The sequence below is a fragment of the Papaver somniferum genome, chromosome 11 (genome assembly GCF_003573695.1).
Source record: "Papaver somniferum cultivar HN1 chromosome 11, ASM357369v1, whole genome shotgun sequence".
Classification (NCBI taxonomy): domain Eukaryota; kingdom Viridiplantae; phylum Streptophyta; class Magnoliopsida; order Ranunculales; family Papaveraceae; genus Papaver; species Papaver somniferum.
Window position 1 is genome coordinate 50,255,048 of NC_039368.1, and position 11,798 is coordinate 50,266,845.

Genomic DNA, 11,798 nt, shown 5'->3' on the forward strand with positions numbered 1-11,798 from the left:
TGGGAATTTTCAATAACTGTATTCATGCTAATACAAATAAGTGGTTTACCATAACTTAGTGATAGAATTGCAAGTTTCTCGATTTTTTGCTGATACCTGATTTGTGAGTTTTACACGGAAATGTTCTCAGTTAGTATCACATTGTCCAGTGAATAACATATCTGGTACGCGAAACTGAGTCAGACAGTTAAACTTTTATCTATTCTAAGAGATGGAATAATATTGCCCATCCATCAGGGTAACGTCTAATCGTCATGATTAGATTAGGTTTTTTTTTTTTTTGAATAATCTTACAAAATCCGCGGTTAATCCGCATCCAGCTGATCCGCATATGTTAAATCCACGGATAATTGGGCCGGACACGGTTTGATTTACAAATCCGTAACTTTGACGGATTGGACGCGGGTGACCCCTAATCCGCATCCGTCCGTCCATTGCACACCCCAGAGAGGGTCCAAACTCAAGCCAAAGCCCGAAATCTGAATATCAGGCCCATAAAATAGATTTGGGTAATCGGGTTACATCGCGGAATTTGAGAGAGAGAAGAGAACAAAGTGTAAATTGACAAATCTCAGGGCTTCTTCAAGTGAGAAAGAGAGTTTTCCAGTGAATCTCATACTTGTTAATGGCTGGAAAGTATCAAAGGGAGAGATCCTCATCTCCATTTTCTTCTTCTTCGACAATTTTTGTATCAATTATCTCTCTTGTCGTTATAGTCTCTCTCTTCTTTTTCTTCTCTTCTTCCCCTTCCTCTCAAACAAGTTTTAATCGAAACACTTTACCTGTTTTTGAGAACCCTGAAATTAAACCTGAACTCTCCTTCGTGACTTCTCTTGAGAAATTTCTCACTTACAGATCTCGAACTAAAAATCTACATGACGATACTGCTGTTGCTAATGAAGAATCTGTAAAAAAATTAGATGAGTTGATTTGGAAGAATGAAATGGAGAGAGTGTATGAAGATCAGTTTGATTCGGCTTCTTCAATATCAAATGTTCTTAAAGTTTATGTATATGAAATGCCAGCCAAATTCACTTATGATCTACTTTGGTTGTTTAGGAATACTTATAAGGATACTTCAAATCTCACTTCTAATGGAAGTCCTGTGCATCGTTTAATCGAGCAAGTAAGGATTTATTTGATACTGAGTTGGATAATAGTTTTATTCTATCTTCTTCTTTTTTTTTGTTGAAAATTTATGAGATTTGATACTGAGCTGTAGTGCCTATTGGTTGATGCAGCATTCTATAGATTATTGGCTATGGGCTGATTTGATTGCCCCAGAGTCAGAGAGGCGGTTGAAAAGTGTTGTTAGGGTTTATCGGCAAGAAGAGGCAGACCTGTTTTACATTCCATTCTTCACAACTATCAGCTACTTCTTACTGGAGAAACAGGAATGCAAAGCACTTTATAGGGTGTGGGCGCGTTTTCAAGGTTTTTCGATTAAGTTGTGTGATTTTATAGCAAGCCTTGCCATATAAAACTATTGCCATGTATGAAGTCATTTGAAATCCTAAGTTATTGCAATTAGAAACGGAACTCAATGATGCAGAAAATGATCAATTACAATAGTTTGTTGAGTAGATATGGGTGCGCAAGTTGTTGATTAGCGTAGTATATGAAAACTGTTCATTGCAAGAAAAGAACATGTACAGTACTATCAAACTATTAAGATGAAATACTTGATTTGTGGAATGAATTTAGCATCTAGACTGAAATTTAAATTTTCACTTGTTTATCTACTAGTAATTAGGAATGCTATGGAGAATTAGAGCATAGTTTGGCCACTTATATATGGTTTTGTTGGGGTTGTTAGTTCGAACATTCTAGTAGGTATTTGTTGGTCTTTCAGTTGCTCTTTGTTTATTTCCTTATGTAATTTATTCCCAGGTGTGATTTAAAGATCTTACCTCCAGCTTCTTATTGATGTAGGACGCTTTGAAGTGGATAACTGATCAACCTGCTTGGAATAGATCTGAAGGAAGAGACCACATCCTTCCAATTCATCATCCTTGGTCTTTCAAGTCAGTTCGAAAATCTGTGAAGAAGGCAATTTGGATTCTACCAGACATGGATTCTACTGGGAATTGGTAACAACCTTGCCATAAGAATCATGCATAAATGCTTGGGAGTATTATTAGTTTTTTTTCCTCCTTTTATGCGGAGAAAGCGTGAAGGCAGCTTTGTCATTGCTGTTGAAAAAACTACTCGTGATATTGTAGGTACAAGCCTGGTCAAGTTTGGCTGGAAAAGGACCTTATTCTTCCTTATGTTCCAAATGTTGAAGTATGTGATGATAAATGTATGTCAGAGACCGAAAAAACAAGAAATACTCTACTATTTTTCCGTGGGAGGCTCAAAAGAAACGCGGTAAGAGCACTCCTCGGTACCTATCTCCTAAGTTTCTTTTGCAGTGTTTTCTACAATAATTTTATATTTTGGAAGGGCAAACTATGTCTATTGATTTTACACTGTGCAGCTCAACTGCATAGGGACAGGGCAGTTGCGCTGATGGTTGCATGTAATTTTAATTTTAAACACCCTTCAATAGTTATTTTACTCATAGGCACATCATTGGTACGAATTTGTTACTCTGGAGCACACATGTGCTTTTGAGTAACTTCAACAGTTCAAGTGATGAATCTATGATATGCATGTGGTGGGACCCCATGTGGATCTTGTATCTTCAGGCTGAAATCCATCTGGTATGATCCTATGACTGAATCTGCCACATGCTTAGATACTAGAGTGGGTGAAGTTTTCTTTTCCCGGTCTGATGGACAATCACCTTAATGAAGAGAATAATCCTGGCCTAAATAGAAAAGAGGATTGGATTGTAGATATTTTTGTATAGAGCTGTAGACCTATGAATATCTGTTTAGAAATTAGGCTATACTGACATAAGTCATTAGATATTTTGAACTAGTTCTTATTATCCTCTGCAGTTTATGCCTCATGTATCACGCTACGTGGTGTTTTGCCTCATGTTCTGTTTCTTAGATCTGTTTCTTTCCACTTCACCGGCAGCTCCTGGAACTGTAGTGCGAGTGTTGATATAGGATGCTGATGAGTTTTGAACTCAGGTTGTAGTAGGTGTCAGCATCCCGGCAACTTTACCAGTCTACTATGGCATCTACACAAATTTATGAATTCTAAGCTGCCAATTAGCTGAACTTCTTTATCGAGAACGGTTAAAGTGCTGCAGATGCCTATTTAATAGAGTGGTAAAGTTGTTGGGTGTTGATACCCATGACTTGAGTTCAAAATTCGTAAGCACCCTGATTCTCCATTACCTATGGCGAAGTAAAATAGAGTAGTTGGTTTGTCAAATCTAGGAGGCTTAAGTGTCTTATTTGCTGATAAGGCTGGTAGATGAGTTTGCACTGGTCCCTTTCCTTCAAATGTTCTCCTCTCAAGTCAAAGGGAAGGACTGGTAGTCTTTCTTTCACAAGCTTGTACTTTAGGCTTATACTCCAATCTCCTTTGATATCTGTGTTGCCATTGGCAAACAGGATTGACTAGCTCCTTCTATATCTCCATAATAGCTTGCTTATTAGTGATCGAACAATGCAAAAAATCTTTCTTTTTCTCGTTTGTCTCCTCTCATTCACTTGTAAGAAAGGAACAGACGGAAAAAAAGGTTGACTATGCTGTTGTTCGTATGTAAATTGTTGAATCAGAAGGCGTTCCTCCTTCTAGAGATGGGCCTGGACAGTTGAGTTAGTTCCTTACTTTAATACTCAATTAAAGGGATCGGCTTTCTACTATTCTTCAATCCAGGGGTTAAGCCACAACTTTTTTTGTTTGATTACTTGTTTGTTGATTTGGTGATGATGCAACTAAGAAGAACTGATTCTGTTCTATCCATATTTCTAGTTCTCTAACAGTAAGATGTCTAATGTCAGGGAGGAAAAATTCGAGCCAAACTAGGAGCAGAACTGAGTGGTGTTGAAGGTGTCGTTATAGAGGAGGGCACAGCTGGAGATTCAGGGAAGAAAGCAGCTCAGGAGGGTATGCGTAGGTAAGCCATGATAGAAGGATTATTTTGTATATTTATTTCTTATCGTTGCTTCTTGGGCAGTTTTCTTGAAAACCAAGTGACGTGTTTCTTTGTTGGACTTCAGGTCTATCTTTTGTCTAAGCCCTGCTGGAGATACTCCATCTTCTGCTAGATTGTTTGATGCTATTGTCAGTGGATGTATACCTCTGGTAATTAGTGACGAGTTGGAGCTTCCGTTTGAAGGATTACTTGATTATCGAAAGGTAGATATTTTTAAGTGGCATTCTTTGTTTGTATTTATCCATGTTCTCGAAGTAGTTAAATACAGTGCAGTGAGTAAATTCGGGTTATTTGTGGATATTATCCTACATAGTTTCAGACTTTCAGTCAAATATTTGGCTTGATAGAACACTGTAAATATCCAGGGTTGCTTTCACGTAATCGATATGTTCTATATTTTGTAAAGCTTATTTGCAGGTTTAGCATGAACTGAAGCTAATGGGGTTTCCAAGGTAGCATAAAGGAATAAACTAATAGAAAACAGAACAGTAGAATATCAAACTAGATGTTGACAATTTGAGTTTATGGCACGAAGTAAAAATACTCTTTGGTAATCTGCCAATTATTATTTTTTAATCAATAATAAAGTCTACCTAAAAGCAGACTCAAAAACTGCTTATATACTAGAACAGAAAACCCTATGAATTGGAAAAACACACACAGTACTAATGATTTAGGACCAAAAACGCCTTTCTGTAGAATGAAACTAATAAATTCTAAACATAGCAAATATGTGTGAAATGCCCCTGCATCAGAAGTCATAGATGGTCTGTGTAAAAATTGTAACTTGATTTCTGAAACTCTTTTTTCCACTTGCAGATAGCTTTATTTGTGTCATCAAGCGATGCTATTCTATCAGGGTGGCTGATAACATTCCTAAAAAGTATCAAGCCTAGTAAAATCAAAGAGATGCGTATTAATATTGCCAAGGTTCGTACCGCCACAAGCTTGTGTCACCGCTTATCGTACTGCACGCATCATATGAATTGGCCATGAATTTTGATTAATAAAATATATCCCCTTTTTTATGCATTAGCTGAACCCGTTCTGACTCTATTTTTCAAAGAACACTATTGATTGAACTTGGGTTTTTCATTTGTCTTGAAGTTGCTGTTTTTGCATTCTGACAGTTTCCCTTTTTTATGCAAAAGCAGATTATGTATATCCTGAAAGAGCTATAGTCTTAGGACCAAACTTGGGATGTCCATTTATCTTACGATTGACTAGTTATTGTCTCAAATTCGCAGCACATGAAGCATTTCCTGTATTCCCATCCCGCTCAACCTTTGGGCCCAGAGGATTTAACATGGAGAATGGTGTGTGATTCTCTTCTCCTGCAGGAACCAATTTATTTTATTTTTTTGATTTAACTGATATAATTAGTGTTCTTGTAATCACATTACATTCCAGACTTAAATTTGGTAACACAATCCACCTAATCTTCACCGAAGTTGATGTTGAGGTATAGGCTTTTGGGTTGTTCTTCACAATGAAGAATGTGGTCTTAACTTTAAGTTTCGCTTATTCAAGTTCTAAACTTCTAGGCTAGTTGCCTGTCTACCCTAGATTCCACTTGGTCCATGGTGTTGCGAGCCCTGTATGTCTGGAAGGATATGAATTCTTTTGTCTACAGGGAGAAGTTTTTCTTTGAGATACATATTATCTTAAATCTTACATTTATCATCTTTGTCTGTGCAGCTTGCTGGTAAGGTTTCAAACATCAAGCTGCATATCCGTAGATCACAGCGCGTAGTGAAAGAATCAAGGCGCTTGTGCACATGTGAATGCCGACCAGCAGCAAATATCACAACTCTCTTCTAATTGTGGCTCAAGCTAAAGGCATCAGGAGCACCACTTGTTCTGCTTTTCCTTTTCACTTAGTATTGGAACTAGATTAACTCCAATTTTTCCATCAAAAAAAAAAAGAAGAAGAGAAGATTGCTCCAATCTGTATTTAAAGGTTGTATGTTTCGTGTTTCCTTGTTGTTTGTGATTAAATATAACAAGAATAGTGCAAGTCAATTATTCCAATGAATCTATTCAACCACATTTGCTATCTGGTATGTTCTCACTTCGTTCAAATCTTCCGACCACAAACGCAGCATCAAAATTCCTTGGAAATTCAAGTTTGAAAATCCTGATCATGGTAACCTTTGCCTGTTATGTTACCTATGCATTAATGAATCGATTTCTGATAGGATTAGCTGGAAATGTTATCAAAACTGGAAATGTCATAAAAACTTGATAGATATTCCCGAGAAAAGACTGAACTTCACAGTTTAGCAATTCATTAGAATCAGCAGCTCATGCAGTCTTCGGCTGGACTCATAAGAAGCTTCATCTCTCAAGGGTCACACAAAGAAGCCCTTCTCCTCGATTCTAAAATTCGACCTGAAAGAACCCACCAACTTGTAGAAGTAATTCCTTTACTTCTTAAAGCTTGTGCTTCCCTCTGTTTGCTTTACCATGGAAAAACTTTACACGCTGAGTCAATCAAAAATGGTATTGATTCTAATGTCTTTGTAGGAACTGCCCTGATAAATATGTACTCTAAATGTCATGTAATATTTGACTCGCGTAAAGTTTTCGATGGAATGCCTGATCGAAATGTAATCACTTGGAATGCCATGATAGGTGGGTATTCGAGAAATGGTGATATGGGCTCTGCTTCATTTCTCTTTCAACAGATGAAAAATCGTACTTCGGTTACTTGGTCTGAAATGGTTGATGGTTTTTCGAAGAATGGTGATAATGTTTCTGCCAGGCGTTTCTTTGATCAGACTCCGCTTGAGATGAGAAGTGTAGTAACTTGGACTGTAATGGTTGACGGGTATGTAAGTAATGGGGAGATGGAAGCTGCAAGGACTTTGTTTGAACAAATGCCTGAAAGGAACTTCTTCGTCTGGTCATCGATGATATCTGGGTATTGTAAGAAAGGTCTTATGCAAGAGGCTAAATCTGTTTTCGGTAGGATTTCTGTCCGAAACTTAGTCATTTGGAATGCATTGATTTCTGGGTATGCTCAAAATGGGTTCTCCGAGGAAGCGCTCAAAGCATTTCAGAGAATGCAGGATGAGGGGTTTAAACCTGATGAGTTTTCAGTAGCAAGTGCCTTATCTGCTTGCGCTCAGTTGGGTTCGTTAGATTGCGGCAAAAGAGTTCATGATTTGATTAAGCGAAATGGTATCAAGTTAAATCAGTTTGTTGTCAACGGATTAGTGGATATGTACGCGAAATGTGGAGATATAAGCAATGCAAAGCGCATATTTGAGAGGATGAGTTCTAGAAATGACGTCTGCTGGAATGCAATGATCACAGGCCTTGCTGTCCATGGGCGAAGTAGAGAGGCTCTTGAACTTTTTAGCCAAATGGAGGAATCAAGTGAGAAGCCAAATTCGGTTTCCTTCCTTTCTGTGCTCTCAGCTTGTGCGCGTGGGGGATTCACTGACGAAGGTTTACAAATTTTTTCAAAGATGAAAGAGAAATATGGTTTAGAAGCAAGAATCGAACATTATGGGTGCTTGGTTGATCTTTTGGGACGCGCAGGGCGAGTAAATGATGCATATGATTTGATCAAGACCATGCCTGTGAAGCCAAATGATGCAGTTTGGGGAGCTTTGCTTGGAGCTTGTAGAATTCATTCTGATGCAAAGATAGCAGAGAAGGTGGTGGAGGAAGTCGGTTTATTAGATCAGAATCAGCGTGCTGATGATGACGCACACTATGTGATATTATCCAACATATATGCTGCATCAGATAGGTGGGAGACCGCAGAAAAGATGAGGGTGATAATGGCCAAGGGTGGAACCCAAAAAACTGCTGGGCGCAGTTCAGTCATGCTTGGGGAGCTATAGCAGCCTTGTATAGAGTTTTCCCTGCCATAACTTAAGAAGAGGATACTCACAAAAGCTCCCCCCAACCATATTAATATTAAACCAGAGTAATTTAACATCATAAACCATCTTCCATCTTGTGTATGACCATTTTCACTTGCACCTTGTACGTTCTAAAACAAATGCCATCTTTTCAAATAAATGACGAGAATCAGTCGTCTTTACCTTCTCAAGGATTATAAGCAAAGCTGAAAGGCCATCCTTGCATTGGATAGAGAATCAAGCAAAAGTGTAATAAAAACGAAGCAACTTAAGTTTAAAACAACAAAAATACAACAACAGGAAACACATCAAAGATCCGATAACTTAAAAGCCGTAAGTGTACTGATTGATACAAGATACATTAGGAGAACCCCTTGGACTGATTCATACTAGTTTTATTACAGGAACCCTTTACACTGTTGTTCCATAACTTGATCTGTAGCTGCAAAATTTGTACCCCTCTCTCCAAAATAGACAAAAAAAAGAAGAGGAATATTACATTACAACAAAAAAAGCCCTGGGTACACTGTATCCTGTCCAAGTCTCGTCCTCCAGCATGAAGAACTGAATAAAAAGAGAGGAAATTGTCACATATCATCCTATTAGACATACAAATGCCACATTCTGATATCAACTTAACATGTAAAGTCCACTTCAAGATGAACTACCAAGCTTCATTACAGAAGTAATGAAGTTAATAAAGGAGAACGAGAATCTGCATAACAACACTGCGTCTACATGGGTAGATATGCAGACAATGGGAACACATGGGATCCTCATAACTAAACAAACGAGAAAATTGGTAGTTTTTCCGACTTTTAACTCGTATTACGAGTTAACGTACAACTAATCACGAACCTTTGTTAAGCTACTACATCATAGTTCCTAAGGACCCAACAAGCTTCTAAAAATTCAATAGAACACAAAAGAAATTCTAAATAATATCATGCATGGAATGGTGAAACTCAACACAAAAAGATGAGCAAGAAAGCAATGATGCAAACAGAGAGATGTAAATACCACTCACCCTGTAGTGTCGCTCTGGAGTTCCATACAAGTTCAGCTTTCTGTTTCTAAGCTGCTAGCCAAAAAAACCTCTGCATTTTGGTGATTTACATAAGCATTCACTCCTACCAGAATTACCATTGTTACCCGGGGCAGGCCCATAATCAAATGTCAACTCTGTCATTGGGGGAATGTGCTTGATCGCATAAAACACAATATGCGGACAACTTTCATCATTATGGTCGTACAAGACTGGCTGCCAAAATAGGTTGGGGGAGCAACTATGGTTTATGAACCGAGCTACGTTCCCGAAACTCTTTGAGCTTATTCTTAGTGATAATGGGGTACTAGATACCTCATCTGGATCAGTAGGTTTCTCTTCTTCTAGTATCTCAGGTAAGTAATTCCATTTGAAATTCTTGTCAAAAGAACGAGCAGCGTTAAAGATATACTCATCGTCTTCATCCACATCTACTCTGCTCAGCTCTACAACCTGACCAGCATATTCACATACAAACGTACCGGCACGAATAGGATCCCAAGACCGCAGACCCCAACCCTTACCTTGAGTCTTAAACACCTCCAACTTGATTTTCAAGCCATTTTGAGACACTTGGTTTTTACAATTAGGGTAGCACAGGCACGAGGGACCACATTCATGAACAAAGGGACTTCGAATCACAAGCACCCCGTTGGAAATATATGGGAGATCACCATTGTTTTTTATCACACAAGAACAATTTGGATCACCAGGGGCACAAGAACTTCGACAGTTGCACCCAATAGAAGGTTGCATCGAGTTTATTGGTTTTGAATACTTAATAGTAGGAACATATGTAAAATGTGCCGGGCCCTTCTCAGCATCCACATCATTCACAAGGCAAACTGGTACCTTTTCTGTACCGGAGGTCAAGTCTGGCAGTATAACTCCAGGCCTGGAGACTGTATTATCCCTCCAAAGCTGTATTGATTTCCAAAGCATAAATGCCTCAGGCTGCCCAGGTACTCTGACCAATTTATACTTGAAGACATTGGTCCCCGCCTTCCCTTTCTCTGTCCATGACTCTTGAAGTCTATATAGACCATCATATACATATATCCTGGCAGAAACATTTCCCACATCCTTCATACCTCGAATAACCCTTACGTCATTACCTCTGCGCAAGCTTCTCTCCAAAGCAAGATTTCCCCTTTCGAGCTTCTGATCTGATGCTTCTTTTCCTTCTTTCTTGTTAGCTGCACCACCTTGTCCGCTGTAAATTAATACATCACCATACTCAGCATCATCTTCATATCCTCCAGACGATACAATACTCACAGCCAAAGTTTCATCTTCTTGATCAATTTTAAGACTCATGTAATCAATCCCAGCCATAACAGGAGCATGCAAACCCACCAAACACATTTCCATCCTAAAAAAGTATATGTCTCCTATCTCAATACCAGGAACAATTCCTACAATCTTCTTTGCATTTGTCCGAAGCCCATAATTGAACATTAATGTCCCTGCCTTTAAATCCGCCCGTTTTATACCCGCTGTTACTTCTTTTGTATCTTCTATCTGGGCAAGTTTCCGCCTCAGTGCATCGAATTTTAATAGAAGGTCATTAACGGTCTCTCTATCTCCATTAGCTGGTACCATAAACTTGAGATCAGGGTTGGGCTTTATTTTCTTAGGCCGGGACCTAGATCTCTGACTGCTACCACTTTCTTGAATATCCATACTGCTCAAATAATTAGCTGTTCTTTTCTTACTATTACTATAACCATCTTCTTCAGATTCTGATATTAGCACGACAGAATCACCTCTGGTGCTTGAACTCTTTCTCGACCGTGTAGTATCACCATTCTCTGCATTATATCGTGGTGCAGGAGGAGGTGTATAATACGAAGGCGAAGCCCCGTTATCAACATTATTATTGTAACCAAAACCACTACCACCATCTTGATTTGCAGTTCCATTGTTCTGGTTGTTTTGTGGGTAATTTAGTTCAGAGGTTCTTTGAGGTTCTGAAGGATTAAAAAAAGGGTAAAATGGAGAATAGCCTTGAGGAAAAGGACCAAAAGGGGGTGCATAAACAAATGGAGGTGGAGTTTGATACCCTAATGGTGGAGCTGGAAACCAAGGAACTAAACACCTTAATGGCCTTACATCTATAACTTGTGACTTATCATAACCACTTGAAGATGAACCCACTTCTGTTTGTTCCATCTTTAAACTCAAACAATTACTAGTTTTTACTCAAACTTAGAAACCAGAAATGAACCCTAGAAACAACATGCAAGGGCATACAACAACAACAACAACAACTAGTACGACAATTACAGACAAAAATAAATTGAGTTCTTACCAACCAATTTAGTTACAGTCTCTGAGCTCAATACATTGAAGATCGAGGAATAGAGAAGATCTAGAACAACCTTAAATGTTTTTTTTGTTTTTGTTTTTTCTTCAAGGCGAGAGACTGATGAGATCTAGATGAGAAGTTTTCGTTGAGATCTGGGTGTGTGCAAGTCTCTCTGTCTGTCTGAAAGTTAAGCTCCTCTACTCAGGAGCTTGAAAGAATCACTCAGAGAGACAAATTTGATGACCTTTTTAGTAACTTGAGTTTCTAAAAGGGATTTTAAACCTCGCGTTTTTAGGGGCCACTCAAAAGGATTTTGGGGCTAACAATAAAACAAAAAAGGTCACCCAAAGGGAAAATGTAGCCAGTCCTTATCTCGCGTAATTCGTAATGGTAAAATTACTCTTATATATTCGGAGGATATGATAACATTTTTATCCTCCGATTTCAATCGGAAGACAAAAATTTACCCAGACTTCCGATTGTAGTCGGTGCAGTATTAGAATGATTTCT

General features: G+C 38.5%; 3 protein-coding genes across 5 annotated transcripts; 2 read left to right on the top strand and 1 right to left on the bottom strand.

Moving 5' to 3' along the window:
* Positions 1 to 541: 541 nt before the first annotated feature.
* Positions 542 to 6,121, top strand: LOC113323037 (probable arabinosyltransferase ARAD1). 2 transcript variants are annotated; one of them, XM_026571273.1, is made up of 9 exons: positions 542 to 1,126; positions 1,242 to 1,415; positions 1,933 to 2,090; positions 2,223 to 2,370; positions 3,906 to 4,021; positions 4,125 to 4,263; positions 4,880 to 4,990; positions 5,308 to 5,376; positions 5,759 to 6,121. In XM_026571273.1, exons 1-9 carry the CDS (start codon positions 626 to 628, stop codon positions 5,879 to 5,881), a joined length of 1,539 nt encoding a protein of 512 aa, XP_026427058.1. In that variant the 5' UTR covers positions 542 to 625; the 3' UTR covers positions 5,882 to 6,121. The 2 variants fall into 2 exon arrangements, with proteins under 2 accessions (XP_026427058.1, XP_026427059.1); XM_026571274.1 differs by lacking the exon at positions 5,759 to 6,121 and having other exon boundaries at positions 5,215 to 5,356.
* Positions 6,122 to 6,173: 52 nt separating this feature from the next.
* LOC113323036 (pentatricopeptide repeat-containing protein At3g21470-like) lies at positions 6,174 to 8,074 on the top strand. Of its 2 annotated transcripts, XM_026571272.1 has the most exons (2): positions 6,174 to 6,562; positions 6,695 to 8,074. In XM_026571272.1, exons 1-2 carry the CDS (start codon positions 6,367 to 6,369, stop codon positions 7,912 to 7,914), a joined length of 1,416 nt encoding a protein of 471 aa, XP_026427057.1. In that variant the 5' UTR covers positions 6,174 to 6,366; the 3' UTR covers positions 7,915 to 8,074. The 2 variants fall into 2 exon arrangements, with proteins under 2 accessions (XP_026427057.1, XP_026427056.1); XM_026571271.1 differs by having other exon boundaries at positions 6,174 to 8,074.
* Positions 8,075 to 8,203: 129 nt separating this feature from the next.
* On the bottom strand, positions 8,204 to 11,522 carry LOC113322088 (histone-lysine N-methyltransferase, H3 lysine-9 specific SUVH1-like). The gene is made up of 2 exons (XM_026570109.1): positions 8,963 to 11,522; positions 8,204 to 8,499 (listed from the first exon to the last, which is right to left on the bottom strand). The coding sequence occupies exon 1, from the start codon at positions 11,150 to 11,152 to the stop codon at positions 9,017 to 9,019; it is 2,136 nt and encodes a 711-aa protein (XP_026425894.1). The 5' UTR covers positions 11,153 to 11,522; the 3' UTR covers positions 8,204 to 8,499; positions 8,963 to 9,016.
* Positions 11,523 to 11,798: the final 276 nt, after the last annotated feature.